Raw genomic sequence first — 15,863 nt, 5'->3', positions numbered from 1 at the left:
AGAATATAAAGTGGCATCTAACCCATACGAGTCTTTAGTTTTTGAACAAAGTGAATAAAGAATTATCATCCTCACTATACATTCCACAATTTACAAATGCGATTGACATGCCTCAACATAATTGCGTTCAGATAATTTTTCTTGGTTATAAATGTTTAAATAACAATACTAGTTGACCCGGCGGTTGTTGAATTTCAAAAAAAAACAATGTATTGTAAGTGCGTTTCGATTTATAAAATGATATGTTTGATAAAATAGAACGAATGAAACGATTTCAACGAAATGTGTTAGATGTTTATGCTGCCGAAAATGACATTGTCATTCGATAAACAAAAGTGAAACGTTCGTGATTGTTCTGTGTAAATAAATAAATAAATTTCTGAATGATTGTCCGTCATGATCAGTATTTCTTCGTTGATATAATGGATATCCGCCTACGCTAGTGATCGTGCCGTCGGTGCAATCTTTAGGAAAACGCTTTGTATGTTTTTCATCTGACATGCAAGATGGTAAAAACTATAGATCCGAGAAATTAACCATGTTTGTGGTAACAATAACGAACAGTCACCCATACTCCGGAATCTGATCGATTTGAGCCTCGCTCGGAGCTCAGGATTCGATCTAAATCAACTTTTGCATTCCGAAATACGTTCGACTTAAATTTAATCGTGCTTTGGATTGTGGCAACCTTGGCTTGGCGCAGAATAAAGTTAAAACTATTCACCTGTATATGTGGAGTGAATTATTAAAATTTGAATGAAGAATATTACTCGATGTTGTTTAAATACTTAAAAGAGACATAGTCCTAACTTAACTATTTTTCTATAAATCTCTTCACATTTCCTCCAAAACTTTATCCAAAGAATAAACTCAATATCAGAAACAATTTTCGTTCAAGGTTGTTCCCCACTTGAAGAAAATATCTTACTTTGTTACACAGAATACACATACGAGCCTTTTTTTATTTTTTCAGCAGTGTTAATTTTTATTTATAATTTTTGTTCTAACAGTGTGTTTATTTCACCCAAAAAATTATTACCGTTTTCGCTCCACAGAAATATAACACGAAGATCAATGTCGTCTATGTCGAATTGAGTGGGAAGGTTGCCACAGTTTTCTCCTTCTTAAATGACATTAACGTTCCTAGAGGAACTTCGCCGTCTTCGCCGTATTACTTGCGTCATTTTTATTAGTACTTAGTTGAGATTTGAGTTGAGAACATAAGTGAACATAAGTAATTGATCAGTAGATGGGTCAAGACTTTCCGAGGAAATTACACTATGGTTTCCCTCATGCATATTTTTTTGACTAACCGAACTAAAATGTTCATATTAGGTAATCCTCGCTTTCGTCATTCAATCGAATACATCCAGCAACATGTTGGGCACAATACGTGTAATGTTGTAATGTAACTCATCGAAGACATAATTTTTTGTTTGAGCACATGTGCTGCAATGTCATGACAACGCATGCGTTTTGGCCTGGCAATAGCAAAGGCTGTGTTGGTGTTGCTCATGATAGCGTCTCGCTAGGAATTGTATTCTTCCTCACGCCCCTTCTCTTGACTCTGTCGTAGGAATCGCATGCGACACCCATTGAAATCCGTCGAGTACACCCTCTTGTTTGCTACGTCTCCTACTAACCACATTAATGAATAATGAATATTGATTCAAACTGAGAAATGATGTTCATAATGAATCTGTAGGAATCTCATAGTTCATACAATATCAATGTTGTTCCTTCGGAGTGGCCGGGAAATTTTTCGTTTGAACGGTATGTGTCGACGATGCACTCTAGATTATTGTTTCCTGTTCAAATTGCATTTTCTTGCGTCGCTGTTCTGTCACCTACCATGATTCCAGAAATGTCTCCAACAACATGCTCATTGAATTTATACACGTACTCTTCAGCCGGTGTTTAATCAGGATTGATTGCATTAGTGTGATAGCCATTTTGCAATTCTAACATGTGTGATTTGAAGAATTTCAATAATTCATTGTGTTCATTCAATAAGTCTTCTAGCTCGTCAACGATGCGTCTTGCTTTAGGCAAATTAAGGTTACGCCATCTAAATGACTGATGGCACCACGTCCGCTAATAAAATACACAAACGAACGAAGGTTGAATCATTTGAATATGGTTTATACAAAAATACTAATAAAACCTGGGTGTATATCAATTGCATAAAATATCAGCTATTGCATGCCAAACCGATATAGCGGTTTTCAAGTTTCCGTGGAAAGCGGTAGTTTTGTTCCTTATCGCAGAATATTTTTTTTTTTAGTTTATTAGGGGGTCCATTATTTTTTGGACCATAGGTTAATTTTGATAAATCATAACTCAAGAACAAAGAATAACGCCTCTCTGATTTTTGGATATGTCATGTGAAAAATCCGAAGCTGAAAAAATATTTAAAAAAAAATGTCGCCCTTGTCCCCAAAACCATGTAAACTATTTTTCGTTGGTCGATTGGTCGTTGAAATCGGTCTAGTAGTTTAAATGCTATGATTTTTTTTCAAAAAAGGCATTTTTGGAAAAAAGGGAAAAAAATTATTTTTTACCCTAAAATGAAAATGGACATCCCAATAAAAGAATAATATAATACGCGTCTAATATTTTACGACAAAGAACAAAATTACTTTTCACGGAGATCTGAGAATCACTATATCGGTTTGGCATGGAATGGCTGATATATACTATAGCAATATATGAGCAATATGAGCGCGCGAAATAAGAGACACATTGCAAATATGCACGCATTCTAGCTTCTCGCATACTTTGCCACATACACGGCCCAGACCGAAAAAAGATATAGATTCATGTGTATGCCCTCCTTTTTACTCCTTTTTACTCTTTTTACACTTCATTCTACAATGTAATCATTCTACAATGTGTAATATTATCACGCAATCCGAAACGAAGACATGCGATGACGCAAAACAAAGAAAAACAAGCGATGTGCATTGCCTCTAGAACAGAACGAGTCTGAAAGTTTGCCAGGTCAGGTCAGGTAATGATTTATAGAGGCTTTAAAATTTTTTAGTTCATTCGTCTCTATCCTTGAAAAAGGCCCTAGGAAAACTTTACTCTTCCAGCACTACACCTCCACCCTCATTGCCTTGAGAAAGGCACTCGATCCCTCGCCGTTCGGATCGTCCAGCAACGATGTTGTCTAGTCGGTGTCCTCACGAAGAATGAAAGTTTTCCTCAGCGAGATTCACTGTTTATGTTCTATGCAAATATTCCCTTTCGTTCCTCTTCTTTTGCTTTATTCACGGAAACTTTAATCTTACGATTTCCCCTTCTTCTTCTTTTTGGCTTTGAGAGGATTTAATCTTTTCAGTTCATTCGCCTCTAGGCCAGATTTCCCCTTCGTTGCTCGTCGATTAGTTGCTAGATGCTGACGGCACTGGTAGAAATGCTCACAAAACAGCAGAACAAATGAATGGGAAAATGAAAACGCTTATAGTTTCCATGAATTTTAACCATTTCCACACCCGTAGATTGTAATGTGTAGCATATCAAACAAATATTAGGGAATTTCCGATTCGTTTGGTGCGTAAATTGCCAAAATCCGTTCGCGGCAACAATAGTTATTGACGTTAACTTTATTTCATAAAAAACGTGGCCTGTTTTCCGATGTGGTACCCTTAATGAAAGTCGTAGTTCTACGTCAAAAATCACGCCTCTCTGATTTTGGATATGTTATGTGGAAAACATCAGCTTTCAGCTTTCAAAATAATATTCAAAAAATATATAGCGCCTTTAGTCCGAAGCCATGCGAACAGCAAAAAAAACAAATACAATCGATTATTTCAAAGACAAAAATCCAAATATTGCAAGTGCAATATTTTTCCAAGAAATGCTAGCTGATTGACTTTATTTTGATATGTCGATCGTCTGAATCGGTCAAGTAGTTCGAAAGTTATGAATTTTTGAAAAACGTCATTTTTTGGGAAAAAGGGTAAAGTGTTGCTCCACCCTAAAATGGAAATGGGCACCTTAATGGAAAAATACGGGTCTAATATTTTGCGAGGCATGGAATGGTTGTATAAATTTTTAAATGTTTCTCATGGAACTAGTATTATTGAAACATCACGCTGAAATATTTGGTTGTGTTTGTATTTAATTTTAGTCTTTTGTTGCGTTACAATTTCACTGAGTATAGAAATTTTACTGTATTTAAATTTCGAATCAATGAATCTATCACGATGTAAATGAATTACAAATACCAAGTGCCATTCATCTTGTTCATTTTGTCATTTCCCTGATTCAGGTCCATCACGAAGAGCAACTACGAAGTTTATAGTGCATATTTTGCCAAGATCGGATCATTTAAATATCTATATATATAAAAATGGATTTCTGTCTGTCTGATTCTTATGGACTCGGAAACTACTGAACCGATCAACATGAAAATTGGTATGTAGGGGTTTTTGGTGCCGGCGAAGGTTTTCGTGATAGTTTGAGACCCCTCCCCCCTCTCTGAGGGGGGGGGGGAGGTGTGCCATACAAATGGAACACAAATTTCAGCATTGCTCGAGAATTAATCAAGAAAATGAAACCAAATTTGACATGCGAAGGTTTTAGGGGGCATGAAACATTTCTAAGGTGGTTCAACACTCCACCCATCTTTCTAAGAAGAGAAGGGGGGGTCTGCCATGGAAATGAAACACAAATTTCTGCATAACTCGAGAATTAATCAAGAAAAAGTAGCCAAATTTGGCATGTGAAGGTTTTAGGGGGCACGGAACGTTTCTATGATGAATACATTCCTCCCCCTCCCTAAGGGGGGCAGCCATACTAATGAAATACAAACTTCTGCATAACTCGGGAACTAATCAAGCACAATTTGAAATGTGAGGGTTTTTTGGTATAAGAAATGTTTCTATAATGGTATGACACCTCTCCCTCTTGTGGAATGGAGAGGGGGTCTCATAAAACTGTTACACATATTTCAACCAAAAATATTCCAATCAAACATGACAATTGAAAATTTTTGGAAAAGTCTGAAAGAAAAAGCGAAAATTCGGAAAATTAAATTCCCTTATGTTCTACAATTACATAGTGACAAGCGTTGTTAGTCCATTTGATGTTTGCTCTAACGAAATATCTTTATCTCTATAGTTAATCGATGGAGCCTTGAGTGTAAAATTGAACGTATTTTCGCTTGATGCCCTCCATCAAAGTCTTTACAGTGTCATCCGGTACCAGTTTCTCAGTTTTTTTTTCCATTTTCTTAACATGTCCTTCTCGGCTTTGACTGTCTTCTTGCTCTTACGAAGTTCCCGCTTCATTATTGCCCAGTACTGCTCCACCGGGCGCAGCTCCGGACAGTTTGGCGGGTTCATGTCCTATGGAACAAAATGGACAGAATTGGCCTCGTTCCACTCCAGGACATTTTTAGAATAGTGGCATGATGCCAAATCTGGCCAAAATAGCGAAGCTTCGTCGTGCTGCTGCAAGAACGGCAAAAGGCACTTCTCGAGGCACTCAGATTTGTAGATCTCGCCATTTACTGTGCCCTTTGTCACGAAAGGCTCACTGTTGCGTACGCCCCTTACGTGACGCCGCACCTACTTTGGTATCACATTAACGGGAGACCTATTATTTAAAAACTATTACTAACGAAGTGAAGTTGACATTTACAAGTAGGCAGGGAAACGTCAATGCATAGGGAGAAAAAAATGTAATTTCTAGATTATTCTGGAAGCATCAATTGAAAGAACAGAAGTGATCATTATTTGAATTTGAATTTAAAGTTTTATAAAATTTATTTGCGAGCATTAGTGTTGAGAATAGACCTTTTCGAATCCATAGATCAGGTACAAAATAACTAATTATTTAATGACTCGATCTCGATACTTTATTGAATTATGATCATTTGTAGGAATTGAATTGGGTCGTCCAGGCTGTTTAGAACATCCAACGTCAGTTTGCGGACGTGAAAAGATCAAATTGAAATTTGCTGAAAAACGGTAAAATTTATAGAAATTAATACAAAAGAAACAACTAATACAATTGTAAAAAAACATAATTTACACAGGCTGAATAGGTTCCAGTCAGAACAGGAAGATTCCCGATCTGGGTGAAGCTTACGAGTAACCACGAAATGTAAGCGAAGCAATTATAGATTTATAAACACTAAATGACAAACTGTAAACACTTTCAGGAAATTTTAACCGTGCCATTTGAAATACACGCGTTTAGAATTCAGAAGTTTGTTTTATCTCGTTGCTAATGCAATACTCACTCCTCAGTCCCCAAGAGCAGATGGCCTGCCAAACGAGATATTTGGAGGCGAACTTCGACATTTTCTTCTTCTTAAATTTGTCGTCCACATCGAACTTGCTCTTGCCGGTGAAAAACTCCAACCCCGGAATTTGCTTAAAATCGGTTTTTATACACGTTTCGTCGTCCATCACACAGCAGCTATATTTTGTCAGCATTTTCTCGTAGAGCTTCCGTGCCCGAGTTTTAGCCGTCGATTGATGCCGCTCATCGCGGTTTGGGAAGTTCTGTACCTTGTATGTATGTAGTCCAGCTCTCTTCTTTGCATTCTGGACGTAGCTCTGCGACATGTCGATCTTTTTAGCCAAATCACGGCTTGAGACGTTGGGATTTGCTTTAATCATCCGCTTCACCTTTCCCTCCGTCTTTTTGTTCTCCGGTCCCGGTTTTCTTCCAGCTCCTATGCCGTGATCCAACGTCAACCGCTCCTGGAACCGCTTCAACACTCTGGAGACGGTTGAATGGTGAGTGTTCAACATTTTTCCCGGGGCGACAGGTCAAGAAATTCCAGGTGTTTGGAAATAATTTGTTCTCTCGACTCGCGTTGGTTCACCTCCATTTTCGTTGAATCGATGAAACGACTTCGAGTTTGACAGCATGTAGACAATACACATCAATGAGAAAGTGTGCAAAATTTGGTTGATTTTTACCCAATGGTAAAAAAGTTATGCCCAATTGAATGTGTCGCAAAAATTTCGTGTTCGCCCTTTATTCCATGTAACGGAGAAACATGTTATTTGCAAAAGGTTGATATATCTTGAACGAGAATTTTGTCAGAAAAAAATCTGATATTGTAATGATGAGTTATGGTAGAACTACTAGGAATTTTATAGTAAAAGGTAAATTCAACGGGGTCGATCAGAATATCAATCAATGAACAGTTCTGCGATTTAACCCATGAACTAGCGCTGAAGCAAGTCTACAAGAGCATTAATTCTTTTCGCATCTGATAACGCACACTTAGACAAACATGGAACAGAAATTTAATTTTCCATTTATTCTGTCGTCGCTAACCGCTTGGTCACGAGAGCGCTTTGTTGTTCCTTCCAGTCATTATTTGAGACTAAATAAAAACGCAAATCTGTGGAACAATAAGAACCAATCAACGCAACACTGAGGAAACGTGTTAATATCCCGTTACTTATATTCTTATTAGTCTTTCTTTCGAAACACATAAAACGTAGGTTTGGCTGAAACCTCGCAAGTATTAATTACAGAACGTTTCCGAGCCTAAAATGATTTTTTTTACTACTCCTTAATCGCCGAGACGAAGCAGAAATGAACAACGATAACAAAAATGTGCCTAACGTTACCGAGATTTTCACATGCCTTTGAATACCAAACTGAATACCTAGCGGAAAAACACATTTATTCTGTCAATTTCTTCCTTTTTGCAGACCTTCGTCTAATTAATTTCGTTTTTTTTTCATATTTTGTTACATTTTACAAACCAAACTAAGTTGAATAGAAGGCCACAGAAATGCGCTAAAGATAACCTTTTTCACGCCTCCCACAGTCGCAACCAGCCGAGCCGCGTTATTTTCCCGTAACATGATTAACGCCAGTCGTCATCTGCAGTCCAGTCAGGAGGAAATAATCGATTTCATTTCCCCGTGGGTCAGTCAGCCGGGATAATTTCTCGAATTGGAATTGCCCTCCCCAACAGTCGTAGCGAATAAAAAAAACCGTTTCAGGAAACAGAAATAAACATTTGGAAATTAATAATGAACCGTCGTCCTTCTCCTACCTTGCGCTTAGATCTGGCCATCCGCTGGTCCCGGGAGTTTTCCGCCTCGCCTGGAGGCCGCTTGCCCCAGACCACGATCGCGATGCGGGTGTAGGTGTAAATTAACACCAGCAGGGGTATCACGAATTGAGTCATCAGCAGCGTGGTCGAGTAGTAGCTCTCCTGCTCCTTCGAGGGCCACATCTCCTTGCAGATCGGGCTGTGCGGAGGAGATAGGGGAAATAATGCGAAACATCAGTTTAGCGCTTCTTCGCTATCTTCGCTATCTGCTACTGATGGAATGGCTGAAATTCGGTAATGACTTTCAGTGGCAGTAAATGAATGATTTATTAGCTAATAAGGAGTAATTTGGGGTGAACTTTAGCGCGGTGGCGTACAGTTATTGTTTATTGGGTTTTGATTTACAGTCAATTAGATGGGGGCGGTAAAGAAACATTATGTTCTGCAAAAGAGAACAAACCATAAAAAATCGAAATTATGAAACAAATAATTGAGTGCATCTATGAGACCTTTTGATGTATGGCAAACCATTGTCATTAGCGAAGAACGCATTCCTTCGTCAATTTACAATAAAAAACTGATGTGTGTATGTTTCATGTTCGTTTGATCTTATTCTGGAAATTATCTGCTTCAAATATTTCTCCGTAATGGAAACACTAGGTTCAAAAAGCACAGTTCTGGAGAAAACATGTACACGTGCGGCTAATGTTGCATCAATAAATATGTATCTCCCGTACACCGAAGCACAATATATTATTTGCGAAGAAACATAAGATACATAAATTACCAAATTGAAACTATTCCTCACCTATTCGATACAACTGTGTCAGTGATCTTTAGACGAAATTCAAGACTATATTATATACTATTTTATATACATTATTATATACAATTATACACATCAATTTATTTTTTTTCTTCCAAAAACCCAGACTAGCCATTCATTAAACCTATAGGGGAAAGTCGGGAAAGACGGACACCCCTGTATAATTGATGAATTACATTTTTATTTTTATTTCGTCCCGCCCAAAATTTATTTTTCGTTATCACATCCACGTTTTTTTACTAAGCGCTGTTCATGGGTCCAATCGCAGAATTATTCATTGATTGATCTTCTAATCTACCCTTTGAAATTACCTTTTACTAGAAAATTTCTAGTACTTCCACCAAAACTCGACATTATAATATCAGATTATTTTCAGACACAATTCTCGTTCAAGATTTTTCAACCACTTGCAAATAACATATAATATAATTTATGAAACTAATTATCAAACAACCGAAAAGTGTCGAGCAATATCTGGATGAAAATCTCGCGTTCTGAAAGGTCGATTCCCGAAAAAATATTTTCTCTCACATCCAGTGCATCTGCACTCTGTAGAAATAAGGATACGGGATTGTACAATGAAATATGAGTTTGATGTATGATGTTCTGCTGATCTGAGAATAAGGAACTGTACACTGAAATATGCGTATGTGCTTCATTTTCTATTGATGTGCATAACATATATTGAATTATTGTTTTAGTTGATGCTACACCCAAAATGTCATCTCGATTTACTACATTAAATGAGCCTAAAAATAACAGAAAATATTATGATTATATATATATATATATATATATATATATATATATATATATATATATATATATATATATATATATATATATATATATATATATATATATATATATATATATATATATATATATATATATATATATATATATATATATATATATATATATATATATATATATATATATATATATATATATATATATATATATATATATATATATATATATATATATAACGTAACTAAGAAACATGTTATTTGAAAGTGGTCGAAAAATCTTAAACGAGAATTGTGTCTGAAAATATTCTGATATTATAATGTCGAGTTATGGTAGAAGTACTAGGAATTTTATAGTAAAAAAATAGTTTTAAAGGGTAGATTAGATGATCAATCAATGAATATTGGACCCATGAACAGCGCTTAGTAAGAAAACGTGGATGTGATAACGAAAAATAAATTTTGGGCGGGACGAAGTTTGCCGGGTCAGCTAGTTATGGATAAAAATAGCATTTTCTCCTACGTTGCCATTGCGTTGCCATCCGGAACATTGATTGTAGATGACAATAACTTTATAGCCAGGTAATGTATTATAAGTATCATATGGCTATGAGTGCTGTTTTGGAAAGTCCGTGTAACTGCTCTACCATTCTACGCATAGTTGTCCCATGTTAATTTTTGACAATTTTGTCTTTTCTTCATAAAACAATGTTTTATGCATAATCGTCCGGAAACACAAAAAAAAGTTATTGTTTGTTCCCATTTAAAAAAAAAACAACATCAAGCTGAATTGTCCCATGTTGATAATCTACGCATTCTGACCCACCGTGTATTTTGTGTAGAACCATAATAAATGAATCGGTTCAAGTACAAGGCTAATGCACTCATTTCAGATTTGAAAGAACGAATTAGTTATCAAACAAATAGACACAAGTTTAAGAGAACACGTGTACACTTTATTAGCGAATGCCTACTAACAATGAGATTTATATTCTGCAAAGGTATTGCCGATCTTTCTCTTCTTCATAAAACGATGTTTGTATGCATAATCTTTCGTAAAAAACACACAAAACTTATTGGTTGTTCCCAGTATTTCAGAAAACAACATCAAGTTCAATTGTCCCATGTTGAAATTCAAGGCTGTCCCTTAGAGGCGAATGAACTGCAAAGTTTAAAGCCTCTTAAAAACAAAGAAAGAAAGAAGGCTGTCCCACCATGAATTTTTAAACCCGTAATCAAGCTTGATTTATTCAAGAGAGAGGAACTTTTCACATTCCATTAGACAATAATGTATCGTGCTAAACTTATATGTTTAAGGTTTCTGGTAGACAAATATAGTAGTAGAAAACATCGAATGTATTTTTCTCAGTTGCTGATTTTGGAACATGGAACCTCTGTACGTAAAACGGCAGTGCTGTAGTAAATTGATCTCATCTGTTGCTAAGTTTTGCTTATTTACGAGAACGGACAATTGAATTTAGGGAAGAGAAGCGAATAACAACATAATGACTTCTAAAGAAGACATACAACCATTCCATGCCAAACCGATACAGTGGATTTTTGTAAAAAGGTGCTAGTTTTGTTCCTTATCGCAAAATGTAAGACCCGTATTTTTTCTTTTTTTCATTAGGGTGACCATTTCCATTTTGAGGTGGTCCGAAAAATCGAATTTTTCCCCTGTGTCCAAAAATGACTTAATTCAAAAATTCATAACTTTTGAACTACTGAACCAATTCAGATGATCGACATATCAAATTTTGGCCTTTCTTTGAAGTTTTAAAGGTATTAGGGCCAGGGCCATTATCGTAGTGGAAGGTATTTTCGTTCGAAACGGAATCATATTAGTTACATTATTATCATATGTTATACTGTCAGTCACCGGTGACTGACGCAGCCTGAGTGAAATCTCGGTGTCAGTCACCGGTGACTGACGTGGCAGTCAACGTGTTGATAGCTGTTCATAGTTTACATGGTCTCGGGACCAAGGGCGCCATTTTTTTATATTTCGTCTTGAAAGCTGATGATTTTTTACATAACATACATACAAATCAGCGATGTGTTCTTTTTTCTTTTTTAACCCTTTTACGGTCGTATTAAATATGGGCATGGGTATCGTACTGATCGGACTTATTTTTTCTCGAAAAAGCAATGATACGTGCAAGATTATGGAAAACAAACATTTTTTTTGGGAACTATATACAGGGCGGACTTGATTATATAGAGTTTCTGATTTATTTGCACTGTATATCATCGAGTCAAAAAAAAATCCAACCAGAGTATATGAGGGTGAAATGAAAACCTAAACACCGAACATGCAGGAAAAAATGAAAGATTCCGATAGCTTATAACTCGAACATTTATTAATAGATCGGAAAGATATTTGCATCAATTGGTTACAAATATTGGGTTGGGGAGAAAGAAATGTCGTATATTGTCAATATATGGCAACACTTAAACATATCTTGTGTTGTACTTATCGCATCGGGTCATACTATACGGCTATTTAAAGACGACAATCTGTGCTACAAGTATCGTTTTGACAGTGTTGTGATTGTCCTTTTCAGTCTCAAGTTATAGCGCGTCAAAGATGGAGTCCACCAAGCAAGAAATTCGCCATATTTTATGTTTTTACTACCTGCGAGGTAAAACTGCAACGGGCGGCCGAAAAAAATCGTGTAGTTTATGGACCCGATACTGTAACGATTCGCACAGCACAGCGTTGGTTTGATCGATTTCGTTCTGGTGTAGTGGCTGTCGAAGATACTGGTAGGCCAATCGTCGTGGAAACCGATAAAATCGTTGAAATCATCCAAGTAGAGCGGCATGTGAGCACTCGCTCGATTGGCCAGGAACTAGGTATAGACCATAAAACCATTTGGAACCATTTACAGAAGATTGGATTCCAAAAAAGCTGGATGTATGGGTGCCACACAAGTTGACGCAAAAAAATTTTTTAGACCGAATCAACGCCTGCGATGCACTGCTGAAACGGAACGAACTCGACCCACTTTTGTAGAAGGTGGTGACTGGTGATGAGAAGTGGATCACGTACGACAACCTAAAGCGAAAAAAGTCGTGGTCGAAACGCGGTGAGCCGGCCCAAACCATCGCCAAGTCCGGATTGACGGCCAGGAAGGTTTTGCTGTGTGTTTGGCAGGATTGGAAGGGAATCATCCACTATGAGCTGCTCAACTATGACCCTCAACTCGGTTTTCTACTGTGAGCAGATTGACCGTTTGAAGCAGGCGGTTGACCAGAAGCGACCAGAAATTATCAACAGGAATGGTGTTGTTTTCCACCAGGACAACGCTCGGCCTCACACATCTTTGATGACCCACCAGAAGCTACGGGAGCTCGGATGGGATGTTCTATTGCATCGATCGTGAGTTCAAAACTCAGGGCCCTCATTTGACGATTTTTATGTTGTTACAGAATAACTACGTCCACGCAACAATCATCAGCGATGGAGATCGATCCCCGGTCGAAATAAGATCGATTCATCCATACAACTGCTATGCTCTGCAAGACACATCGGGCTGCTGTTCTATTAATAACTCAACAATGATAAATCAACTGTCTCCGCTGTGCGGTCTAACTGGATAATGGAAGAACAGAAGGAAAACTCTTACGCCTAAATGGCTACTGTGCAAATGTGTACCATATACAATGGTATAGAAGGGAATATTCTAACGCCAAAAAAAATGGCAACTGTGTAATGTGCTAATTATAGATATGATAAACATGTGACATGTACACGATTAAAATTCGGCTCTGTTACAGCTAAAATACTAATGAGCCTAAAATAAACAAAAGGGATAAAAAATGGTAGAGACCAAAACAGATCTAGATTGTAGAGTACAGAATAGGGTGACATAATAATAATAAATAATGAATAAGAAACGCGAGACACTCGCCACACGCCAAAATTATGAACCAATCAGATGAAAGGAAAACATAGTCAGCATCATTTGTTGCGTGGACACCGACTGGACAACATCGTTGCTAGACGAGCTGGACGACGAGGGATCGAGTGCCTTTCTCAAGGCAATGAGGGTGGAGGTGTAGTGCTGGAGTAGAGTAAAGTTTTCCAAGGGCCTTTCTCAAGGCTAGAGACGAATGAACTTTAAAGTCTCCTTCCTTCCAAAAACCTTCCTTACTTCCTTCCACTGCCTGCATTCTAACAACGGACGTGACGCGGAAAAGAGCTAGCGCAAAACACCGGCAGCAGCGAAATCGAAGCAAACCTAAGCAGCCTGCAATCGAGCTAGACATCGCATCGGCCTGCTTCAATAGCAGCAGCAGCATCATCATCGGACAGCGAAGTTAACCCAAGCAACCATCGAGCTGAGGGTCGCATCGGTCTGCTTCGGTAGCAGCGAACATCGAAACTAATACGAGTAACCCGCAATCGAGCCTGGCGTCGGGCTGCTCCAATAGCAACAACAGCAACAGCAGCGGCAGCGAACATCGCAATTAATCCGATACGGTTCTCTTGCCAACCAACATGGATACAGTGCGCTCTCCACTCTGAAACAATCATTATTTGGCATTAGTAGAGATGTCTACATTTTTCGTTTATTCGATTGTCGATTAATCGTGGGTTCATTTTTAAATACTCGATTCATTCGAATAGTTGTCTTTCAGTATTCGATTAATCGAGCGAATATTTATTTCTTGTAATAAAAAAACAGACGTTTATAATAAAAAAAATATGATGTCATAATTTCAAAAGTTACATTAAATATAATTTTGAAATAAACATGGTGCAGATCAAAGTTTTTTGAATGAAATGGTATTTCAGTATATTGATAAATTTATCATTTCATGATTTTTTGAGGACGATTGAAAAAAGAACACACCATGAAAATGATGCACAATATTTTTATTGCACCAACATATTTTTTTTCCGTTCAAAATTATCTGTTCTTCGAATGTTGTTGAAATAGCTTATTTGTTTGAATATTTCTGCTTGGTCCCTATAGCTACTAGTAAGCAAAAGAAGTATATTTATAGAATCATTGACCACTAGTATGGTATATTTTCCTTGGCACTTTGAATTTGAATACCACTATTTTAGAACGGGAGCTGAGACCACCTTCTTCAAGTCCGCATTTCACTCCTGCAGACCCTGAATTCTTCTTCCCAGTCTCCTCCACCACCAGGGAATCATTTTCATGCTTCAACCGTAAATGGTTTAACATACTCGATGAGTTTCGACGAAACACCATGACGGTTAAACAAATTTTGCACTGTATTTTTAAAAAAATGATTCCCTTTTTCATTAATCGCGATTACTTTGATAATTATTCGATGTATTCATATATTGATTTTTCATTATTCAATACAAAATTACTCGATTAAAATCTCAGATATTCGATTATTTGAATCAATCGAACGATTAACCGACATCTCTAGGCATTAGGTAGTCAAACGAGAAGAATCGTCCGATTCCGCTTTGTAAAGAGTTTTAACAAAGTTTTGCGTTATATTATACTGATTGCAATCAAAGTGCCTTTATCAGGGCTAATTTTATGTGCTAATCAATCTTAATTTCAAAATTCAGCAGAAAAATGAATTATCCATCCACCTTTTTCATCGGTGCTTTCCGTGCATCTTTAAGGTGAAGGTGGAAGCTAGCCACAAATGGCTGCCACAATGGCGCTCATTTCTTTCATCTCCGTCCCTCACCCCTCGCCCGAAAATCAATAATTGTGAAACTATGTGAAGAAAATTATCGTTTTCGCACACTTCCCATGAAGTAATATCAACCAAAATCTAATCGATTACTCACAAGATATTAAATTTTCATCTGCTGTCGCACTGTATAGTGAAAACCGTCGGAAAACTCGAGCAAGTGCTCTGAAAGTTAAATTTTCATTTTTCAATCTTCGGCAATGGTTTTGTTTGTATTGGTGAAAGCATCGTTATTTTTTCGACACTGATGCCAGACAACATCATCGAAACAGCTATCAAAACCACTCAATAAAATGTTATTCCTGAGTCATAGCCTTTCATGTCATGAAAATCAATAGAATAAAATAGTATTGATATCAATACAATCATTATTTTTACGTTTAATGGGTCTATAATGTAAGTTTTAGCAACTTTAATATTGGGTAAGAAAATTGTATTGCAGAGCTCGGAACACTGCCACGGCTGCCTATGCTTTCAAAAACAATAAACGGAAAAGTATTACATTCAATCAAAATGTCTCAGCCAACGAAGAGAAGGGTAAAGGTTCTCCAAC

The 15,863-nt window shown here is 37.1% G+C and overlaps 1 protein-coding gene across 5 annotated transcripts in view; it reads right to left on the bottom strand.

Annotated features, from left to right (window-relative positions):
• LOC129763551 (RYamide receptor-like) overlaps positions 1-15,863 on the bottom strand; it is a 453,048-nt gene that overhangs the window by 348,007 nt on the left and 89,178 nt on the right. For all 5 annotated transcript variants that reach the window (XR_008740961.1, XM_055762748.1, XM_055762744.1 and 2 more), the window contains one exon: positions 8,039-8,237. Coding sequence is in view for 4 of the 5 variants with exons in the window: in XM_055762748.1 (XP_055618723.1) it covers positions 8,039-8,237 (199 nt within the window). In the remaining variant the exon portion in view is untranslated. The remainder of the gene's footprint in view (positions 1-8,038; positions 8,238-15,863) is intronic.

The sequence above is a fragment of the Toxorhynchites rutilus genome, chromosome 1 (assembly GCF_029784135.1).
Source record: "Toxorhynchites rutilus septentrionalis strain SRP chromosome 1, ASM2978413v1, whole genome shotgun sequence".
In the NCBI taxonomy this organism is placed as follows: domain Eukaryota; kingdom Metazoa; phylum Arthropoda; class Insecta; order Diptera; family Culicidae; genus Toxorhynchites; species Toxorhynchites rutilus.
Note: the sequence above shows the minus strand (reverse complement) of the source record. Positions and strands in the feature narration are given on the sequence as shown.